We start from the raw sequence: 19,763 nt of genomic DNA on the forward strand, positions 1-19,763 counted from the left end.
AACTCACTCTGTAGACCAGGCTGGCCTCGAACTCAGAAATCCACCTGCCTCTGCCTCCCGAGTGCTGGGATTAAAGGCATGCGCCACCACGCCCGGCTTCTGCTGCCTTTTTAATGAAGGGCAAATGACTGCTGATACCATCCTCCGTCTCTCTCCTTGTGCCGAGGACTTAATAGACACTACGCCTTTTCTTCTGGCACTCAGTGATGGTTGGCTGAAGCAGACCATGTGCCTTCTTTCCTTTTGGGCGGCTTGCTGGTTAGGCCTGACTGGCGCAGGATGCTCTCTCCACTAAACCAAGAGTTACAGAGAGCCTCTACTGTGAGCAGGGCTGGAAATGTCTTATTGTGAATTTCCCATGCCAGATTTTGTTGGGACACCACATGTCCATGTGAGCCTCAAGTTTTTACTGCAGGAAGTTGGCATTTAGTATATCTTAATTTTTCTTTTGTTTATTTGCTCTGACATTCTGAGGGTTGTTGCAAACTTTGAGAAAACACTAGTGTCTGGTACTTGGTTCCAAGTCAAGAGTTTGCCTGGAAGGGACCTTCAAGTGAGGGGACTCTCTTCAAAAAACACAAGTTTCCCCCTCCTCCCTCTCTGTTCACACATCCTCTGATCTTTATGTTCTCCTAGTTCTTCCTTTGTGATTTCTTCTGGCTGTCACATCTCACATTTCCAGCCTCTTTTATTCTAATTTTTTATGCCTGTGTGTCTTTTCCCTCTGTTTATACCTTTCTTCTTTCTTTTCTCTTCTTTCTTTCTTTCTTTCTTTCTTTCTTTCTTTCTTTCTTTCTTTCTTTCTTTCTTTCTTTCTTTCTTTCGTAATATCTTGTGGGTTTATAATTTCCAACTGGAATTTCTGCAACCCCAGGAGCCCCACCACCCCACCCTGCTTCCCAGGAGACAATGAGAGACACTGAGATTCCTAGGACCTTTCTTTGGTGATGCGTTTTCTTCCTCTGTCTTTGCTATGTTTGTCACGTAGCTAAGTGTGACTCTTGGGAGACTTCTTATCCCTTACATTCTTTGTCTTTACTTGCTGAGGCCACACAGGATCCAGAGAGAGTGAGCTATGAAGCACTTGAACAGCAGGCTTAGGGAGACGTGCTCTCTGGTGTGCGTAGAGCGAGCAACCGCTAACACGCTAACACACACACACACACACACACACACACACACACACACAGGCCCTTCTACACAGGAGACAGCATCCTCTGGCTCTAATTTGCTGAACCTCTTTGCCCTCTGTAGCTCCCATTGCTTCCCCCTCCCACCTCTGCTCACAGGTAATAAAAAAAGACTAAGTCACCCTGAGATGTACCCACCCTCCAGTCACCTCAGGTTCTGTATCTTGAATGGAGTCTCCCATGGGGCATTTTCTAACTTCTCTCCGAGGCCTGCCCATGGCCTTAGGTCTCATATCTCCGGTCACAGGCAGCTTAGTGAAGAAGAGAACTCACATCTAATGAGATTTCTCAAAGTTGGAGGTGTGTCTCAACCCTCAATCTGTTGTTTTCATCTTGATTTCACAGGGTCTGGAAAGTTCACTAGACTTCCATGTAAAAATCTGAGATACATAAACTGTGCCCGCCCAGACCCAAGAAAAGAGGTAAGGTAAAAGGAAGGTCAAGGACACTTTGTGTGGAAAGCAGCCATCAGGTAGAGCTGGATCCAGGAGCTTAATAAGCATCATTGAACTTGACGGCAGTCTCCATCCTTAGCTCTTTTTGCCTGTGTAGGCCTTTCCTCTCCTGGGGATCACCGTAAGCTATAAAAGTCCTCCCCATGTGAGAGCCCGGAGAAAGGACACCCTCCTCAGAAGCCACGGTGCAGCCCAGAGTCCCGGCAGCCTGGATGCCTTAGATAAGCTGTGCGGCTCATTCCTTCTTCATTAACCACTTGAGCTGGGCACTTGAGGCCCCTTGACTAGCAAGCCCTGGGGAGGCAGGTCAGAGAGGAGTGGCCGCATTCACCCAAAGCCTGAGCACTTACTCAGTACAAAGCAAACAGGCTCATTCCCCTTCGGATGATGTTTAGAGTTCAGGGTTGCAGTCGTTGTTGTTGTTGTTGTTATTATTATTATTATTATTATTATTCTGCTTCACTGACATTTATTTAAATTCTTTGCCACTTTCACTTTCTTGCTTGTTGCTTTTGCTTCTTTAACCAGAAGGCTGTCATTTTTCCTTCCTTCATCCCTTCCTTCCTTCCTTGTTTCTTTCATTGCTTTTTGAGGTAGAGTTTTATATAGCACAGCACGACCTCCAACTTGCTGTACACTGGCCTTGACTGTGTCCTCTGCTTCCACTTCCCTAAGGTCATCGTAGTCAGCATATGTTCCCACATCAGCTCTTGGTCCTTATTCCAACCATGCTAAAGGCCCTTGGCATCCTACAGTCAAGGATTCCCAGCCTTAGTGAGCACTCCATAACCTGCAGTGGAGGCTTAAAGGAGAAGGGAGAAGAGAGGCCACTATTTCCATCTTATAAATGATGAGGCAGAGCCCTGGGGCTGTCAGAGCCCCTGGGGTTGTTAGGTGACTTGCCAAGGGCACACAACTAAATCAAGTATCAGAGAGAGAGAGAGAGAGAGAGAGAGAGAGAGAGAGAGAGACACTCTGGCTCTCAGTGAACCACCTGCACCATTCCCAGAGATCACTACCCAGGGTGACCATACTAATGATGTCATCTGCCCTCTCCAGACTCATTCCCAATCCAGGACAATCTGAACAGTGCTTCCAAAGACGGACTTACACATTTGTATAGAGGGGTTTGATGAACCAATAGGTGGGTGGACGGACCGGCACACGTACTTTTACAAAATGCCAGCTCTGCTGTCTTCTATTCTCGTGGCAGTAAGAGTAAGAGATGATGCAGTGTGGGTGAGGAGCAGGCCCTCCAGGCTGCCCGCAGATTTCTAGTGGGCATGTGGAGATGGCAATAACTGGCACACAGATGAAGACCATGCTCCCTGGGCGCCTGGGCTTCTCTTTCAGGGCTCACCTTTGCATTTCCGATGCTACCTTCTTAGAAAATGTTTTTTTTTTCTATAATAAGCATAAAGCTAAACTCCAGAGCTTCCCAAATGTCTGAATCACCCATATCTTAAATGAAAGGTACACAAATCAACGCAGGTTTGCTGAAACAAACTATTCCCTCCTCTCCCCAGCCAGAGAAGCCCGCAGGATCCTGTGTGGGGAGCAAGTGGAGGGGATTCCTTTGCTCTGGTCCAGTCCATGGGCATGGCACCTCCCCTTCCCTTCCCCCCTTTGCCCCCCTCACCTCCCTGCCGCCTCAGCCCGCTCTCATCTCCATCTCATCCTCGCTGGCCTCCTGCCAGCCCAGTTCACGGACAAGAACCTCCCTCTTTCCACTTAGGATAAAAACAAAAGCCCTTGCTACCTGAGGGGAGGACGCACCCAGCGAACGTGGGAATACTCCACTACTCAGTGAAGGCTCTTTCTTTCTTGGAATTACAGTCACTTAAATGTTTACAAGAAATGATTATTGAGTGTCCCTGACTGATTCACAAATGTAATTAATGAGAGAATTGCTAAGAGTTTCCATTTTCTCGTTTGTTTTAATCCCACCATATAAACTTTCTGTTGGCATGTCTTCAGAAAATTCCACCCGGCGCTGGAAGGAGGTGGGTCTGACTCAGAGCCCAGAAACATCACTGAGAGCAAACTCCAAACGGCACACAACCACCCCACGGGACAAAGGGAAGATGATTAGAGATGCTGCAAAGCCTGGGCATTTCGACTGGCCTGAGGAAGAGGCTGACCACCCCCTAATGGGTTTGTCCTTTGCTGTTTGTGGGATAAAGGATGTCACTAAGATGTCCTGCTGTCCCAGAAGGACAGAGGCATAATGAACCCTGGCGTGTGTGATTGTTTCGAAACATCTGAAGTTTCTCGGGAATAAATAAACAATGGGGTTGGCTCTTGTCTGTTTGTACTCAGTCAGTTTGCATTACCGTAAGGATGGCTGCCCTGGGGTAAATGCTCTCTCTTCCTGTGGGGCACAAGCCCTGCTGCCAGTTCAGCCTGTGCCTTTCTCACCAACTGGAAAGAGCTGTGGCAAGGGCCTGCTTGAGGTCTCGTGCTCAACTCCCAGAGTCCAAATTTGACATTGCTCTCTTCCCACTTAAGGAGCTACATATGTCAACTTTCCCTCCATATGAAAAATGTTCTGAATGCAGTGAACATCCCAAGGACTTCTAGGTTGCCTAATATAAATTCTCCGTGTGACACTCTTTGGGCTGTGTCAGCAGACAAGGTTTGTTCAGCTAAACTAACAAGCTGACAGTGACCGATTTGGGGATGGGGGTGGGGTAGAGCGAAGCGGGTTGGGGTGGGGAGATTGGTGGTCCGTGTGGAAGAGCCAACGTCAGATTCCACAGTCTAAATTGAGAACATCAAGGACTTGGGTCCTAAAATGGCCTGTGGAATTTAATCTTGTTAAACAAATTTGAACTGGGCAGTTGTCCATGATGACCCAATGGAAAGTTCTAGAATAAAGGAAATCTGTAACTGAGTGACCCTCCTTATCTTAGCATCAGCCCTGACCAGGGAAGCACAGCCTATTCTCTCTGCTCTATCTGACGCTCTGACCTCTAGATTTAAGGTTTTAGTAGAGCATCAGGATTTAGTAGAGAGTAAGAATGAACACCCCCCCATGTGCTTTTTTTCTCCATAAGCCCTGAGTGTGGTAAGAACGTGCTTCTGGCAAGCCCTGTATTAAGAAGGATGCATAAGCTGGGTGTGGTGGCACACGCCTTTAATCCCAGGCAGAGGCAGGCGAATTTCTGAGTTCGAGGCCAGCCTGGTCTACAAAGTGAGTTCCAGGACAGCCAGGGCTACACAGAGAAACCCTGTCTCGAAAAAAAACCAAAAAAAAAAAAAAAAAAAAGAAGAAGAAGGATGCATAAAATAACTCCTAAGCATTCATGTACCAGGGGCAAATGGATCCATGGGATGCTCCTATTTCAGCTAAGAGTTAGCACAGTAAATAGTTAATCCAAATTTCTACTGGAGAATAAACATGTCCACACCTGTGGCGATTCCAACAGTGGCCTAAAGCAAAGGAAGTCACAGGAGTCTCTGGGCCCAACAGGAGGCCCTCTCCTACTGTGCATGAACTTAAAACCATGCTTCTCTAAGAGGGAAGAGTAACCCAATCTTCTACACAAGCCCGAGAACCGGTGAGAGGCAATGGTTACCCCGACACACAAGAGACTACTCCACACCACAGAATACTGACCCTCCACGTCGGAGCTGATTCAGTAGGGACGCCTCTTGCTCTGTGGTTTCTCGGAAGCCTTGGTCACAGGTGAGAAGTGGGGGACTCTTTAACTGGCCAGTGGCACTGGACGCTGTCAAATGAGCCCCATTCCTTCTTGCTGTAGCACTCCCCACGCTAACAGGTTTGCTGGATTCTTCCACAGTCTCTGCTGAAATAGCAAGGTGAGTTCACTCAGCGAGTTTCTTACTTTCAATGTTTTGTTTGCAGTCTGTAGATTTTTGTATTAAAGTTTTGCTTGTAATCAAGAATGGAGGTTTTATGACCAACATGTCTCTGTGCATAATACAACTTTACTAGAGTTTCTTACTTTCAATGTTTTGTTTGCAGTCTGTAGATTTTTGTATAAAAGTTTTGCTTGTAATCAAGAATGGAGGTTTTATGACCAACATGTCTCTGTGCATAATACAACTTTACTAGAGTTTCAGGGTTGGCACTATTGCTTATGTGAATAAAAAAAAAAAAAAAAAAGGACATTAAGTATTGGCTTAGAGTCAACCTGAAGGAAGTCACCGGAATTTAAGTTTATAAACTACCTTTCCTGCTTAAGTACCCCTGAGCTCCATGACAATAATTCTTCCTAAAGACAATGTGACTACTTTTTCTATTTACAAATAATTTATGGCTGACACCTGTAATCCCAGCCAACTAGGAAGTAGAGGGAGGTTAAGGAGGTTGGGGTTAGCCTTTACTACCTATCAAGTTCTAGGCTACCCTGGGATACATGAGATTTAGTGTTAAAAAAAATATATAGTTTATAGAGTGTCAAGTAGAAGTGATATATCAGTGAGAGGAGATTTCCCTATTTACAGGACATACGCAGGTCTTTTTATAAGTAGTATACAGTAATAAAGTTTACAAAACGTTTCAATAAGAGCAAAACCACAGTCAGTAGAGGAAAAGTGGAAAAGAATGGAGGGGATTTCAGGGGAGGCAGAAAGCAGTTTCCACGGGAGAGGGGTGGAGGGGGTGGGAAGGGTGGAGGGGTGGAGGAGGTAGAACAAGGAGGGGGAACGCTGGTAGTGTTCAGAGCAGCGTGAGCAACTGGGGCTGGCACAGAGCCTCTGAAACCGGGGTGTGCCTATGGTGTTGGGGGGAGAGCTAGACAGAGGTCCTGAAGGAGGGCTGCAGGTCATAGGGTCCCTGCAGTAACAGCATGACCCATTAGGAAGAAGGGTTCCACTAAAGAGGGGCAGGCGGTCTAGCAAGATCCCAGTGCATCCCGCAATGAAACACATGCTGAGTTTAGACGTGCCAGATTCTTATACTGAAAACACGACTTTCCCATCAGCAAAGGGACACCAGGGTAGCTTGTCATCCTCCTGCCACTAGAGGAGTCTGTGCCAAAGGGGAAGAGGGGATAAATGTCCCCAGTGCAGATGGGGCTTGGAATGAAGTGAGCCTCATGTAGAAAAACACTTTCAAATTTTTCTGTACTTATATAGAAGCCAGCAAACAAAAGCTAATGAGACAAAGTCCCTTTCTATCTGCTGGTCCCAGCCCCCTGCTTCCAAAACAGTCTGACATTGGAAGGATCGGTGGAGATGACAGAGTTAAAAACTCAAAAGTGATGTCAAGTGAGCTAAGGAGCCTCCAGGTCACCACCCACAGCTGCCTGGCTCAGGGCTCTTGTGTTGGGGGGAGGGGCCTGGGCTTAAATTCCACCAAGCTCGGGTTCAAGAGCATCATCTCTGAAATGTGTCCATGTTGCTCAGCCTTCCCACCTTCGACAACCATCTCCATAGCTCGGGTACACTGTAAGGATTAGTTGATGGGACCTGGTACAATGACTTGTATGGCGTCAGGACACTCAGAGCTTGGGCTTAGTGTTGTTATTACTGGAACCCAAGAATCCTGACTCTGGCCTGTGCCCATCTACCACATCACCTTAAACAAGGACTTCTAATTTACAAAGCACATACTGTTTTAGATGAGAGCTGATTTCAGTCTCTGGCTCTGGCTTTGGCATTGCAAAAACCACTACTTGGCTTAGTCTGTTAATCCTCCTGAAGGGGACACAACAGTGTCACAGACAGAGGGGCTGTACCCCTCTTTGCTCACACACAGAACCTGACATTATCCCCACAAAGGAGAGCTGGCCTAACACTCAGATTCCAGATGGAGAGCCAGATAAACTGGTCACAGCAGGTCACAGTGAACACAAACACGTACCTTCAGCACTTAGGAGGCAGAGGCAAGAGGACTTTGGAAAGTGCAAGGCTAGCCTGGCCTATATCGGAAGTGTGAGGGCAGCCTGGGCTATAATGCCTATGTCATCTGGGGATAACAGCACTTGGTGTTCTTCCAGCAGACCAGGGTTTGAGTTCCAGCGACCATATAGGGGCTCATAACTCTCCATGACTCCAGTTCCAGGGGATCAGACACTCTTTTCTGGCCTCCAGGGATACCAGGCAGGTATGTAGGCAAAACATCCAGAGAATAAAATATATATACAAGAAAATAAACCCAAACTGGAAAAACAAAGAAACGACAACAACATCTCTAAGCATATATACTGACTCTCAGTGCTACACTTGCTGGACACATGTAGAATTCCACTGTGGCCCATGAGTAGGTAAATTTCAAGAGGAGACAGCCACCTCCTGTCAATGTTATGGCATAGGAACAGCTCTGTCTTGGGAATCTTTTGCACAGCTACAGACCACAAGCAATACAGGAAAGCACGTTGCCAACGGAGGCTGCTGATCTAGTGGGGAGACACATAACAGAAGCAAGAGGCTGGGCGTGGACCTGGGCAAGATGCAGAGAGGAGGTGGGGCCTCCAAGCATCTGGAAGCAAACAACTATTTTAAAAGGAGCCTAAGTCCAGAGTTGAGGCCAGCATCCGGCGTGCGCGACACATAGGGCAGGTGGACACCTTGCTCCAGTTGCTGACTTTTAAACGAAGTTCTCCAAATTGGTCTTTTGTACTGCGTCCAGAAAATAACACAGAGGGTTCTGCTTGAGGCTTGACCCATCTGGGCGTGTGGGGACTGAAGTGGAGAGGGTCCCTGGGGTACCCTGTTAGGGTTTGAATGGCAAAAGTCCAGCAGAGGTTCCAGTGTCTGAACACTTGGTTCCCAGCAGGGGGTACTGTTTTGGGAGGTTTCAGAACTTAGCGGGTGGGGCCTCACTGAGAGATGTGGGCTAGGTGGGCTGCCTGCCGGTGGGTGGTCAGGCTTCTAGGCCTCTAGTCCAGGACCTGCTTCCTGCTTCCTCTCTGCGGAGGTGTGAACGAGGAGCCTCCGGCTCCTGCCCAGAGATAGAGCTGGCCCACCCACCACGCCTTCCCTGCTGTGCCTGTCTCACATTGGGTATTTTGTCACAGAAAAGTCACTGACAGGTGCATTCGATGCTAGGATACAAGGGGTGAGGGAGAGGCAAGGCAGGGCCCGGAGCTTTGTCAGGCTAGGGCTAGATCAGGGCAGCTGCTCTTACGAAGGAGGTGGGACTCTGTCCCCTTGGGCAGAAGACAGGAGATCTACTCTGCTTTGAGTCTTATAATAACCTGCAAAATAAAGATGGCCTTTCATAGTTTTGCGTGGCTGGGGTGGGGTGGGCGTGGAGAAAATAAAGTAGACAATAATACATTAGGGCAAATGAAAATCACACGAACTTCAAATTTCAGGAGCCATAAATCATCAATGGTTACTTCCACACTATAATGGCCGGCAGGGCTGAATATAGTAGAGACGGAATGGACCACTGGGCCTAAAGTATTTTCTGTCCAGACCTTTACAGAAGAGGTTTCCTGCCTTTTAGAACAGACTGGTATTTGCCCAACTGGGTTCCTGAGAGATTCCACAGCCAGGTCAATTTGGGAACTGGGGCTGAATGAACCCTGGACATCTTTCTGTCCTGGCCTTGTCCATAGCTTTCTAGCTCTCTGGCACGATCCCGAGCACGGGTCTCCAGGGCCAGGAACAGGCAGTGCCTCCCTGACCTGCCTGAACTCTGAACCTACTTCCAAGGAGCAGCTATGAACAGCCTGACAGCAGCAGCCTCTGGAACTTTCTAGAACTCAGTGTGGCCATCACTCTGGGAGGCACAGAGGTCCTCTGAAGGATTTTGAACATGGGGTGGGGATGTTATCTAATGTGTCTTCCTTCAGGACCTCTTAACACTTTACAGGACACGGAATATGAATATTCCTCATGGTCCTCTGATTTAGGGGGGGTAGGGTACCTGCTCACAGCACTAGTGACTGGGAGCTGGGTATCACCAGACTGTTGACAGTTCCCGAGGTCTTGTGTTGAAACTCTTCAATCCACTAAAGGGCTGAGAACGAATCTAAAGGGAGTAAGGCAGAGATGAGGCAAGATGTGCTAAAGGTTTTAGGAGTCCATCTTTATGAAGCATCAGAGGGCTTGTGATGGAAAGTGTGGCAGGCACTGGGGTACAGCAGCGTCTGCCCAGAGGCCTCCAGTTTGTATAACTGGGGAGTGTCAGCTATAGGTTCAAACCTGCCCTGAACACTAAGTGTTGGAACTGCCTGAGCCTATGAAGATCACCACACAGCCTCTGCCCTTCTCCCATTCTCAACCCAAGAATTCCAAATCTGCCACCACACCCAAGCCCCACCCACCCACCCACGGGCGTCAGCTACAAATGACTTCACACCCAGGGAAGGGCACAGCCTAGGTGTCCAGGCTCAGTTGGCTTTGGGGCCTCAGTGACCCACACAGCATCTTTTCTAGACAATGAACATAGCTCTATAAATGACAGGGACTCCAGGGTGGGGCAGTTCCAGTATTTTTTTAATTGATGTGTGCTTTTAGAATGACAATGGCTTCTTACTGTCATTATTTCCTGAGAGTAGACACAGAAGTCAGAGATGTGGGCCCCTGCCAAGCCAAGTGGGTAAAGGGCTGGAATAAAGGCCTGCCCCAGTGCTTTGGGAGGCACTGGCTTCTGGCCAGGGACTGGAAGTACCGTGACCTTCAAGCCAAGGCCAGGATGTTCAGCAGGGAGGGAGAAAGCACTAAGGACAAGGACAATGGGAAGGTTTCTCTCCCTGGTCACCTTCACATCCACAGGAACAAGTGATCGAGCCATCGCCTCAATGAGCTCAGGTGTAGGCAAGTTCATTTGTAAGAGACCTCGGGCTCCTTTCTCCCTTCTCATCTTGGCAAGTAATTTCCTTTTATGGTTTCCAATCCCTACTGGTCTGATAGGCCTGAGGTGGAATGATGGGAAGATTTAGGAAGACCATTCTGGGGACCATTTCTATACTTTAGACTAAAGTCCCCAAGGTAATGTTCTGGTGTAGCTACAACTGAAATCTGCTCTTCAACAACTAAAACCACAAGCCAGGTTGTCTCTGCCTTGATTGCTGTTCTGACCTGCATGATGTGCAGAATCAAGGCAGGCCCCCCATCTGTGTTTCCAGGACCTGCACGGCCCCCCAGCCTTAGCTCCCCAGACCCTTTCAATGGCTAGCATCTGCGGCCACTGGGCTCACTCACAGGACGGGCCTTTTAGCCCGCCTGTCCTTTGACATGGACACTGTGTCCACGGGTTGTCTATGGCTGCCTCGGTCTCACTGAGGAACACATCAACTCATATGTCCCCTCTTCGAGGCCCCTGATCTAAAGGAAATGATGGTCACTCGATACCCTGTTATCTACTTTATCTTCTTCACAGCCTGTGAGAACCCTTTAGTCTCATGTATTTGTTCTGACATCACTTCGCTGCCATCCCTAACTGAAGATGCTCTGAGGACAGGACTCTGCTGGTCTAGAATGGTACCTGCACTAAGTCAGGAGCTCAACAAATAACAGACTCAGGCAGAGACCGAAGAGGGTGCCAGACTGCCTGATACATGATATATTTGGTTATAGTGTTATGGTATGACTTTGCCTCTTCCTCTATAACCATGACCCAATGGGGAACTACCTGAAGTAATTTGGGGTACATGTGGCCTGCTGATCCTACCCCAGGCTACCCCATGCACACCACTGAGCTCCAGCAGTTCTGCTGTGGAAGGAGACCTAGGACCACCACACCTGATTTCCCACAAGAAGACATAAATTCCTTCTGTGAGGTCCTGCTACCTTCTATGCTGGGGGTGATCTAAGATAAAGGTTGGCGAGCCAAGCAAGCAGGATGCTCAGATGGAGGCGTGCAGCCCAGGGGGATGCTGTAGACCACCGGTGTCACGACGGGCTAGCCCTGACTCATCCATCCGTAATGAGGAAGGCCCAGTTCAGTCAGCTTCCATGTAATCTTTCCACACTGTTGACCACAAATAGTGAGAAGCCAGTTTGCAGTAGAACACCAACCCACTCGACAACCGAAGGCTCCAGACACAGAACTTACCCTGCATGCTGTCGATCCTGAGAGGCCCATTTCTTGTGTTCTACTTCCTTCAACGTTAGTGTTATCCAGTAAACTTCCTGTCATCCCCCAATCAATACTCTGTCCCTGCGCCTGGGAGCCTACATGGCCTGGGTATCCTTGATCCACCTGCTACGCTCCTTACACAGTGACTCTTTGCCTCCACTTGTGGGGTCAGGCACACGGTCAGTACTCACAGCAGGAGTGAACGTCCTGTCAGACATGTGCTTGCACATTTGCAGGAACAGAAAGCTGTTGAAGCTGGGTTGGTACATATGACGAGACTCAGGAGTCTCATTACTTTTTTAAAATATTTTTTAATACTTTTGTTTATTGTACGTGTGCCATGGCACAGGTATGGAGGCCAGAGGACAGCTTTCAGGAGTCAGTGCTCTCTTGCCACTTCTTGGGTTCCAGGGATCAGACCCAGGTTGTCAGGGCTGGTGGGAGGTGCCACCAACCCCTGAGTGGCCCAATTCTCATTGAGTTCTAATGAAATTAATGACTTTTAAAACTCGATCCTTAAATTACTTCTTTTGGATACATGTGAGCTACCCATTTGAAAATGCTTACCCCAATATTCTTTTCTTACCAAGCAATGTGTTTTTTTTCAAGTGGTATCTAGATATTCTTTATAAGTAACTGGTAAGAAATATGTAAACAATTTTCTTAGCTAATGTTTGGCCAATATTAGCAAAGTCTAAGTTCATGTGAGAACCATCTAGGACCAGAAAAAATTACATTAAAAAAATAGCTTTTGCATGCACATTCGAGGCGTGTGCCTGTGTGGGTCTGCAGGATGTCACGGGCCTTACACTGGGTGGCAGGAGGGGATCTGTCAGGCAGAAGCATTCCCTGGGATGCAGCCCTGTAGAAGCGTGCACGCGCCCCACTAATTTTTCTTATCTTTGCAGGGTCCAGTGGAGCTTTAGGGAAGGAGAGGCAGGTATCCTCTGTGCTGGGAGATGCTGGAGCTTTAGGTTTCTGCAAAGAGATTTTTGAACGATTGCCATGAGTCTCTGTGTCTGAAATAAGGCTTACCTCTACCGCCACCCTGAGTCTGACCCACCCCTGCTAGGACTTCAGCTTGACCTCAATGGAACTTCTGCATCGACTGTCTGATTGGCCCATCTTACTTAATATCATTTGTATACACACACACATACACACACATACATGTACATACATACATATAAACATATGCATAGAATACACATATGTGTACCTGTGCATAATACACATGAATATATGCATATACACATACATATACATGCACACCCATGTGTATAATACACACATACAATACACATATACACATACACAAACACAAACATGTGTGCATATATACATATATGCATGTACAAATACATACATATATGCATATGCACTTACATACATACATATAAAAACAAATATATACACATACACATGCACTTAATATACATATACATATCCACACACAGACATATACATGTACATACACATGCGTGCATACACATGTAGACATGTACACACCCATGCACACATATAATCACACACAAACATACAGACACATACACATATAGACGCACATACATACATGTAGATACACACATATACACATGGACACATACACACACATACAGAAGACACACACAAACTTGCATGCCCATATACAGAAAGACAGACACACCATGTACACAATTTTTGGTTTTGTCAGTATGTCCTATGAACTGTTCCGCCATTTAGCTTACCATATTTGATTTATAAAAGCCAAGTCACTTATGGTGGCAAGCAGTTATCTGTCTCGTAATTATAGATATAATACATTTAGGATGCTTTGCAATATGTTGTGCTCAGTTTAGTTCAGAAAACATTAGTTGGACCATGTGTGGACAGACTTGCTACCTAGCACATGAGAGGTTGGGGCATGAAGATTTCATGTTTGGGGCCAGCTTGAGCTACAGAGAAAGACCCTGTCTTATAAAAACAAAACAGAATAAGAAATACATTTATTAGTTGGGCACTGATGTGTACTGTAAGCACCTGTACACTCCTTGGACTGCAGAAAAGGATTTTTTTAAGGATACCTAAATTTTAGACTTATTCAGATTAAAGAATGACAAAGCATAAAACTGAAAAGTTGCATTATACCTTATTATATAAAAATGTTTATTTTTTTTATCTCAAGAATTCTGTTGCAGATACCCTTCAGAAAATGAACAGTATTGACAAAATTCCAATAACTTTAAGACATTTTCTGTTTCTCTGTTCATCTGTCTGTCTGTCCGTCTGTCCGTGTGTCCATGTGGCCATGTGCGTGTGTGTACCTTTGCCCCTGTGGGCACACGTGGAGGGCAGAGGTTGATCTCAGGATGTCTTTCTCAGTCAATTCTCCACCCCGTGTTTTTAGACATGGCTTCTCACTGAAGCTAAAGCTCAGTGAGTCTGGACTGTCTGGCTAATGAGCCCCAGAGACCCACCATCTCTGCCCCACAGTGCTGGGGTGACAAGCCGGGCCTGCCAAGCCTGGCTTCCACATGCATGCTAGAGATCTGAGCTCAGGGCTTCGTGCTCATCCAGCAGCGTTTTACCCATCAGCCACCTTCCTCAGTCCTTTATTTTATTTTATTAAGAGATTTATTTATTTTATTTATATGAGTACACTGTTGCTGTCCACAGACACACCAGAAGAGGGCATCAAATCCCATTACAGATGGTTGTGAGTCATCATGTGGTTGCTGGGAATTGAACTCAGGACCTCTGGAAGAGCAGTTAGTGTTCTTAATGGCTGAGCCATCTCTCCAGCCCTTGTTTTATTTTATTTTATTTTATTTTATTTTATTTTATTTTATTTTATTTTTTGAGACATTGTTTTACAAACTTTTCTTTTGCCTCCATGGGCCAAGTGCTGGGATTATAGGCATGAGCCATCCTGTCTTCCTCTTTTTTATGATCTTTAAGCAATGCCTTTGCCAGGGTTGGAGACGGTTCAGTGGTTAGAAGATTGGTTATTCTTCCAGAGGACCAAGGTTCAATCCCCAGCGCCCACATGGCAGCTCCCAGCTGTCTGTAACTCCAGCTCCAGGGGCTCTAACACCCTCCCACAGATAGATATGCAGGCAAAACATCAATGCAAAAAAAAAAAAAAAAAAAAGCCTTCACCAAGCTGACAGCCACAGCTCCTGGTAGCCTAACTTGCAAAGGCCTGTGGCCCCCAATCAAGGCCAGAAGTTCCCAGTGACAGAATGGCTTAGTTACCCTGTTGTTCCTGGTTCCAACATTATCTGTCTAGGAATACAGCAGCCAGTGCTTCTAAAGCTCCAGTCAGACATACTTAAAGGGAACTTCTCCAAAGTCACTTCCACGACACACGAGTGAATCACTCTATCCATCAAGTTAATTAACAAATCTTAAAAAAAAAAAATCCCCAGTGGGAAACTACTATAAACATCCTCTCAAATTCTCACATGTGCGAATAGGGCATAGGCATCTACATTAGGGTTCTGCTGGGAATGTATTTCAAAATGATGATACTCTTCAAAATATTTCCTATTCCCTCTTGTCCCTTGGCAGAACAGAATGCAGAATAAAGAGGGGTCTAGTGACTGTAGAAGAAGAGAATCTTTTAAAGGCACGGAAGAAGGGTAAGCAAGGCACGCAGCCTGGTGGACAGAGGCAGTCAAAGGACAGTGGCGTCCTCACAGACTTCGTGCCCTGGAAGGCCATTGCTTCTGAGTTTGTTCGCTGTGATCTGGAGACAGCAGCTCCTTCCCACACAGGGATTCTTTCCTCCCGAATAGGAGCTCATTCATGCTAGCTCCCTTCCCTGTGCAAACTGATCACACATCTATTATCACAGCTGACTCTCCACTGCTTTGAATTCTTCCCCAGAGTGAAGGCCTGTGGTCCAGCCTCAGTGGAGTAAAGACCCAGGCTCTCAGGGCTCGATTCTGAGGATAGTCACACTAATTTATCTGCACAATTAGTGGCATGTTTGTTTAGCGAAATGTCCCTTTTACTTTTTAATCTCCCCAGTGTGTTGCAAAATTATGCTAAGATTGTGATTTACGCAGATATTAATGCAGGGAAAATGGGCACCTCATATATAATAATAAAAGACAAAACCGCATAAGTATAACTCAATGCTGAAGGTCAGTATGAAGTCTTATCTCAGAACACTGTCCTCTGAAGGTGTGGTTAGCTTCATCTGCTGCTGTGACAGGATGGAAAAGCACCTGGGGGTTGGGTGGGCAGAGCACTCCTCTGGGTGTCAGGTGTGGGGTGTGTCTGTGAGTTGTCCCCAAAGAGATTAACCTGTCCCGAATGTGGGTGGCACCACCCCACAAACCAGGGCCCCCGAAGGAAAAAGGTGGGGGGGGGGCTGAGGAAACACTCAGCACAGGTGGTCTCCCTCTGTCTCTTATTGGCTGTGAAGTCAATGGCTTTTCTCTGCCATATACATCCACCAGGGAAGTCACATATTTGGTCTCCGTCTGGCCAGAAGAGCGAGCTGAGTGACTATGACAGACCGCCAAGAACTCGGAAGCTGTGAGCCGAAAGAAATTCCTCTCTATAAATGTGTTGCTTGGGGATTTTGCAATAGCAACCGGTGATTTACTAACCCTTGGCGCTCAAACCAAGTTTACCAAATAATGCACAGAAAATAGATGGTGTGTTAGTGTGTTACACAGGTGCCTCAAGTGCTATAAATGTTTGAGGTACCAAAGAAAAGATCCCATTAAGAGGGAAAATGCTAAGCTCCTTGAGGCAGAAACCCTAATTATCCCTGATAGGTGAGATAAAGGGCCACAACAGCTCCCAACAAAAGATATTATTTCCTGGTACAAAATGAGTAATTGTTTCTATAATGTAGCCTAGTTAATTTACTACTGACCTTGACACCTTATTTGCTTCATCTGAATATGTGACTTCTTGGACTATTAAGACCATGAAGAGCAGAATATGCAAAAAAATATATATAAATGACTCTATAGTCTCCCTCCTCCCTCCCCTCCTCCTTCCCTCCTTTACCTGTGTACATGTGTTAGTGTGTGTGGAGCCCAGAGGTCGAGATTCGACATTTTCTTCAATTGCTTATCACCTTATTTTATTAACTTAAAAAAAAAATCCTATGTGCATGGCTGTTTTGGCTGCATGCATGCCTGTGTTCCACTTGTCTGCTTGGTGCCTGCTGGGACCAGAAGAGGATGTCAGATCCCTGGGAAGTGGAGTTATAGACTGTCGTGAGCAGTCTCAGTAAACTAGGAGTTTGCTGATTCAGCTAGACTGACTAGCTCATGAGCCCTGAGACTACCCTGTCTCTACCTCCCGGCCCAGGGATTATGAATACATGCTACCATGCCTAGCTTATTACATGGGTGATGCGTCTGAACTCAGGGCCTCATGCTTGCATGCAATCACTTTACCAAATGGGCCATCTCCCCAGCCTCCCTCCCTCCCTTCCTCTCTCTTCTCTCTCTCTTTATGTTCCCCTTTCCCCACTCCCTTTCTTCCTCTTTCTCTCCCCAGTGCTAAGGCCCCGAGAATGCTGGGCATCTTCTATTGAGTTACCATAGCAAAGCCAAGGAATTTCTTCATGTTGGGTTCTAGAAAGAGAGAGACAGAGAAACAGACAGACAGAAAGACAGAGAGATTTGTGGTTTACACATCAAAATGACTTTTATAAAGAAAATCATCATGATTTTTAAATGAATTTCAATGATTTTAGAAATCAGGGAATATTACAAATACGTTTAAACCCTCCTTAAGCGACTGGCAGATACCCAGCAGGCTTTGCTTGCTGCACAGTTCCCATTAGTGACCAGGGTACAATCAAGGACTCCAGAAAGGCCAGATGTTAGGAGGTTCTGGAAGGTAACACTCACTGACTAAAGATGCACAGGCTATTTCCACTGAGCGTCTAAGAGCTCTGGCTGGCCACAACTCGTCTTTGCCTCATGGTTCCTGGCCTATTTCTGTCCTGACTCCTTGGATCCCCAGATGGAAGGCAAGGTCTTCCATTCCTTTCCTGAAGACTGGAAAGGGCTCAGTGCTATCCTACCTCAGAAAGTTCTTCATGATACAGTTTTGTAAAGCATGAACACACCTACATACATGCACACATGTATGTACTCACATACACGTGCATGCATGCACACACACTACAAGACATTTGGAAGTTAGAAAGCAAACCTTTCTCCTAAGCCCCCAGCCTTTGAGATGTAGTAAATGTGGGTGCATTTTGAGATGTAGTAAATGTGTGATTTTCTCCTGGGTACCTGGGACTCTCCTGTCACTCAAAGCACTGTGATTCATGACTGTAATGTGTTACTGCGAATGTCAGAAATGGCAGGGAGGGGGAGGACTATTTGACATGCCCACTGTCCCTTTCCTCATCCTGGATTGTCTCTATCCCAAGGCACACAAGTTCCTAGCTTTTAATAATAGATTACATTTTGTTTCACTTGCCCAATACATGGGGCTTGGCTCTTGTCAAATACTGAAGACAATCTAGAGTGATCTATGCTGTTAGTGAGCACAGCCTTGCCCAGGGGGTCGGGGGTGGCGGCTGAGGTTCCTGACCACACACCATCTTTGATGGCACTGGTGGTGTCTCACTTCATCTTTTGGAAGTCTGGCTGCTGAGTGTTAACTAGTGTAAAGTACATTGGCTGCAGTTCCACGATGTCTGTCTTTTCTCTGTGTCAATACAAAGCTGATTAATAATGTTTTGGAGCCTAAATAACTGGGTGCTGTACATTTGGGAAGTGGAAGGAGATGGGAATGCTGGGGATGGTGTTAGAGGCATGGTTTCCAATTCGTCGCCATGGTCATGTCTCCGCTGGCGTTAGTGAATCCTCTGTAAGAGAGAGGTTACTACTGTGTGTGGAAACTGGAAGTCTAGCTAATACAGTAGTAAAATATTCATAAGAAGAAACTTTCCTCAGCTGCACTGGGTCTTAGGGCTGTTGCAGAAGCAGGATGCTGCTGATCAAGGAGAAAGATGGAGCTGGGTTTCTACATAGCCGGTAGGTGTGGCCACTAATGAAAGGCTGCAAGCAAATGACAGTGTTTCCCTGCCTCAGGAGATTACAGGTGTTGACAGGCACCCTCCGGAGCCAGTCAGGCCAGTAGCAAGGCCTGAGCAACCAGGCCCAAGAACGCCAGCTTACATCATGCCCAGCACCTGGGCTGTTTTGATTCTGAGCAGCCCCTGGCTTACTGGAGGACACACTGGGGCACAGACCAGAGGGGAGAGAAGAAAGAGGATTCACTGCTTATGTGCTCAGCGCAGGAGTTCAAGCAGCAGGCTTCTCTGGGGCTTACCTCATGGACTGCTAGCTACTGCTTAAGGGAGCATTAAAAGGCACTGCAAACACACACAGACACACATACAGACACACAGTTGCACATACACTCACACATACATACACACACATACTCACATATTTACAGAACACTCAAACACACACATACATATACAACGTTCTCTCTCTCTCACTTGTGTGCACACATACACACACATGCATGCGCGCACACAAACACAGAGTAATAAAACACTGAGAAGCAGCTTGACTAAGCTCTCCATGAAGAGTCTAAGAAATGGGCAGAGGTCAATGGGGAAGGTGGCAGGAAGCTAGAGGACTGGTTAAGTCTTCCTAACATCCACTCCTCCTCCCAGTGCTGTCAGGCTTCCAGGAGAAGGTGTGCTTCCTGTTTAGACAGGGTGAAACACAGCCCCTCTAACCGGGTTGATAACTAAGGGTCCCCTTAAAAATAAGCCCTTATTGATAAGCATCAGCTACTCACTGCAAACACTGCCTTTTCTTTCTTATTTATGTATTGAAGCACAGGCTATGTTCAACAGGCTAGCCTCCAACGTGCTATGTAGCCCAGGCTGGTATCAACTCAAAAGCTTCCTGCTTTTACCTTCTGAACCTTGGTGTGAAATGCTAAGTATCCTACCTTCTTTCTTTCTAGGCCTCTTCTTTCTTCCCTTTGGCAACCACCAAGCCCTACCCCCCAAGACGGAGCCTGGGAAAGAGCTGGGCCTAAAGGTGTGGTTGTGTGAGGTGGGCCCTGAAGATACACTTTCCTGTCTGTCAGCAACAACACAGCCCGGCCTGAATGACTTAGGGGTGG

At 46.7% G+C, this 19,763-nt stretch overlaps 1 protein-coding gene across 1 annotated transcript in view; it reads right to left on the reverse strand.

The window, feature by feature from the left end:
- Armc2 (armadillo repeat containing 2) overlaps positions 1-19,763 on the reverse strand; it is a 109,361-nt gene that overhangs the window by 77,548 nt on the left and 12,050 nt on the right. Inside the window, exons 4-5 of the mRNA XM_021205659.2 lie at positions 12,455-12,623; positions 5,265-5,454 (exon numbers count right to left, since the gene is read on the reverse strand). Of these exons, the coding sequence (XP_021061318.1) occupies positions 5,265-5,454; positions 12,455-12,623 (359 nt within the window). The remainder of the gene's footprint in view (positions 1-5,264; positions 5,455-12,454; positions 12,624-19,763) is intronic.

This window comes from Mus pahari, chromosome 9, assembly GCF_900095145.1.
Source record: "Mus pahari chromosome 9, PAHARI_EIJ_v1.1, whole genome shotgun sequence".
Lineage (NCBI taxonomy): Eukaryota > Metazoa > Chordata > Mammalia > Rodentia > Muridae > Mus > Mus pahari.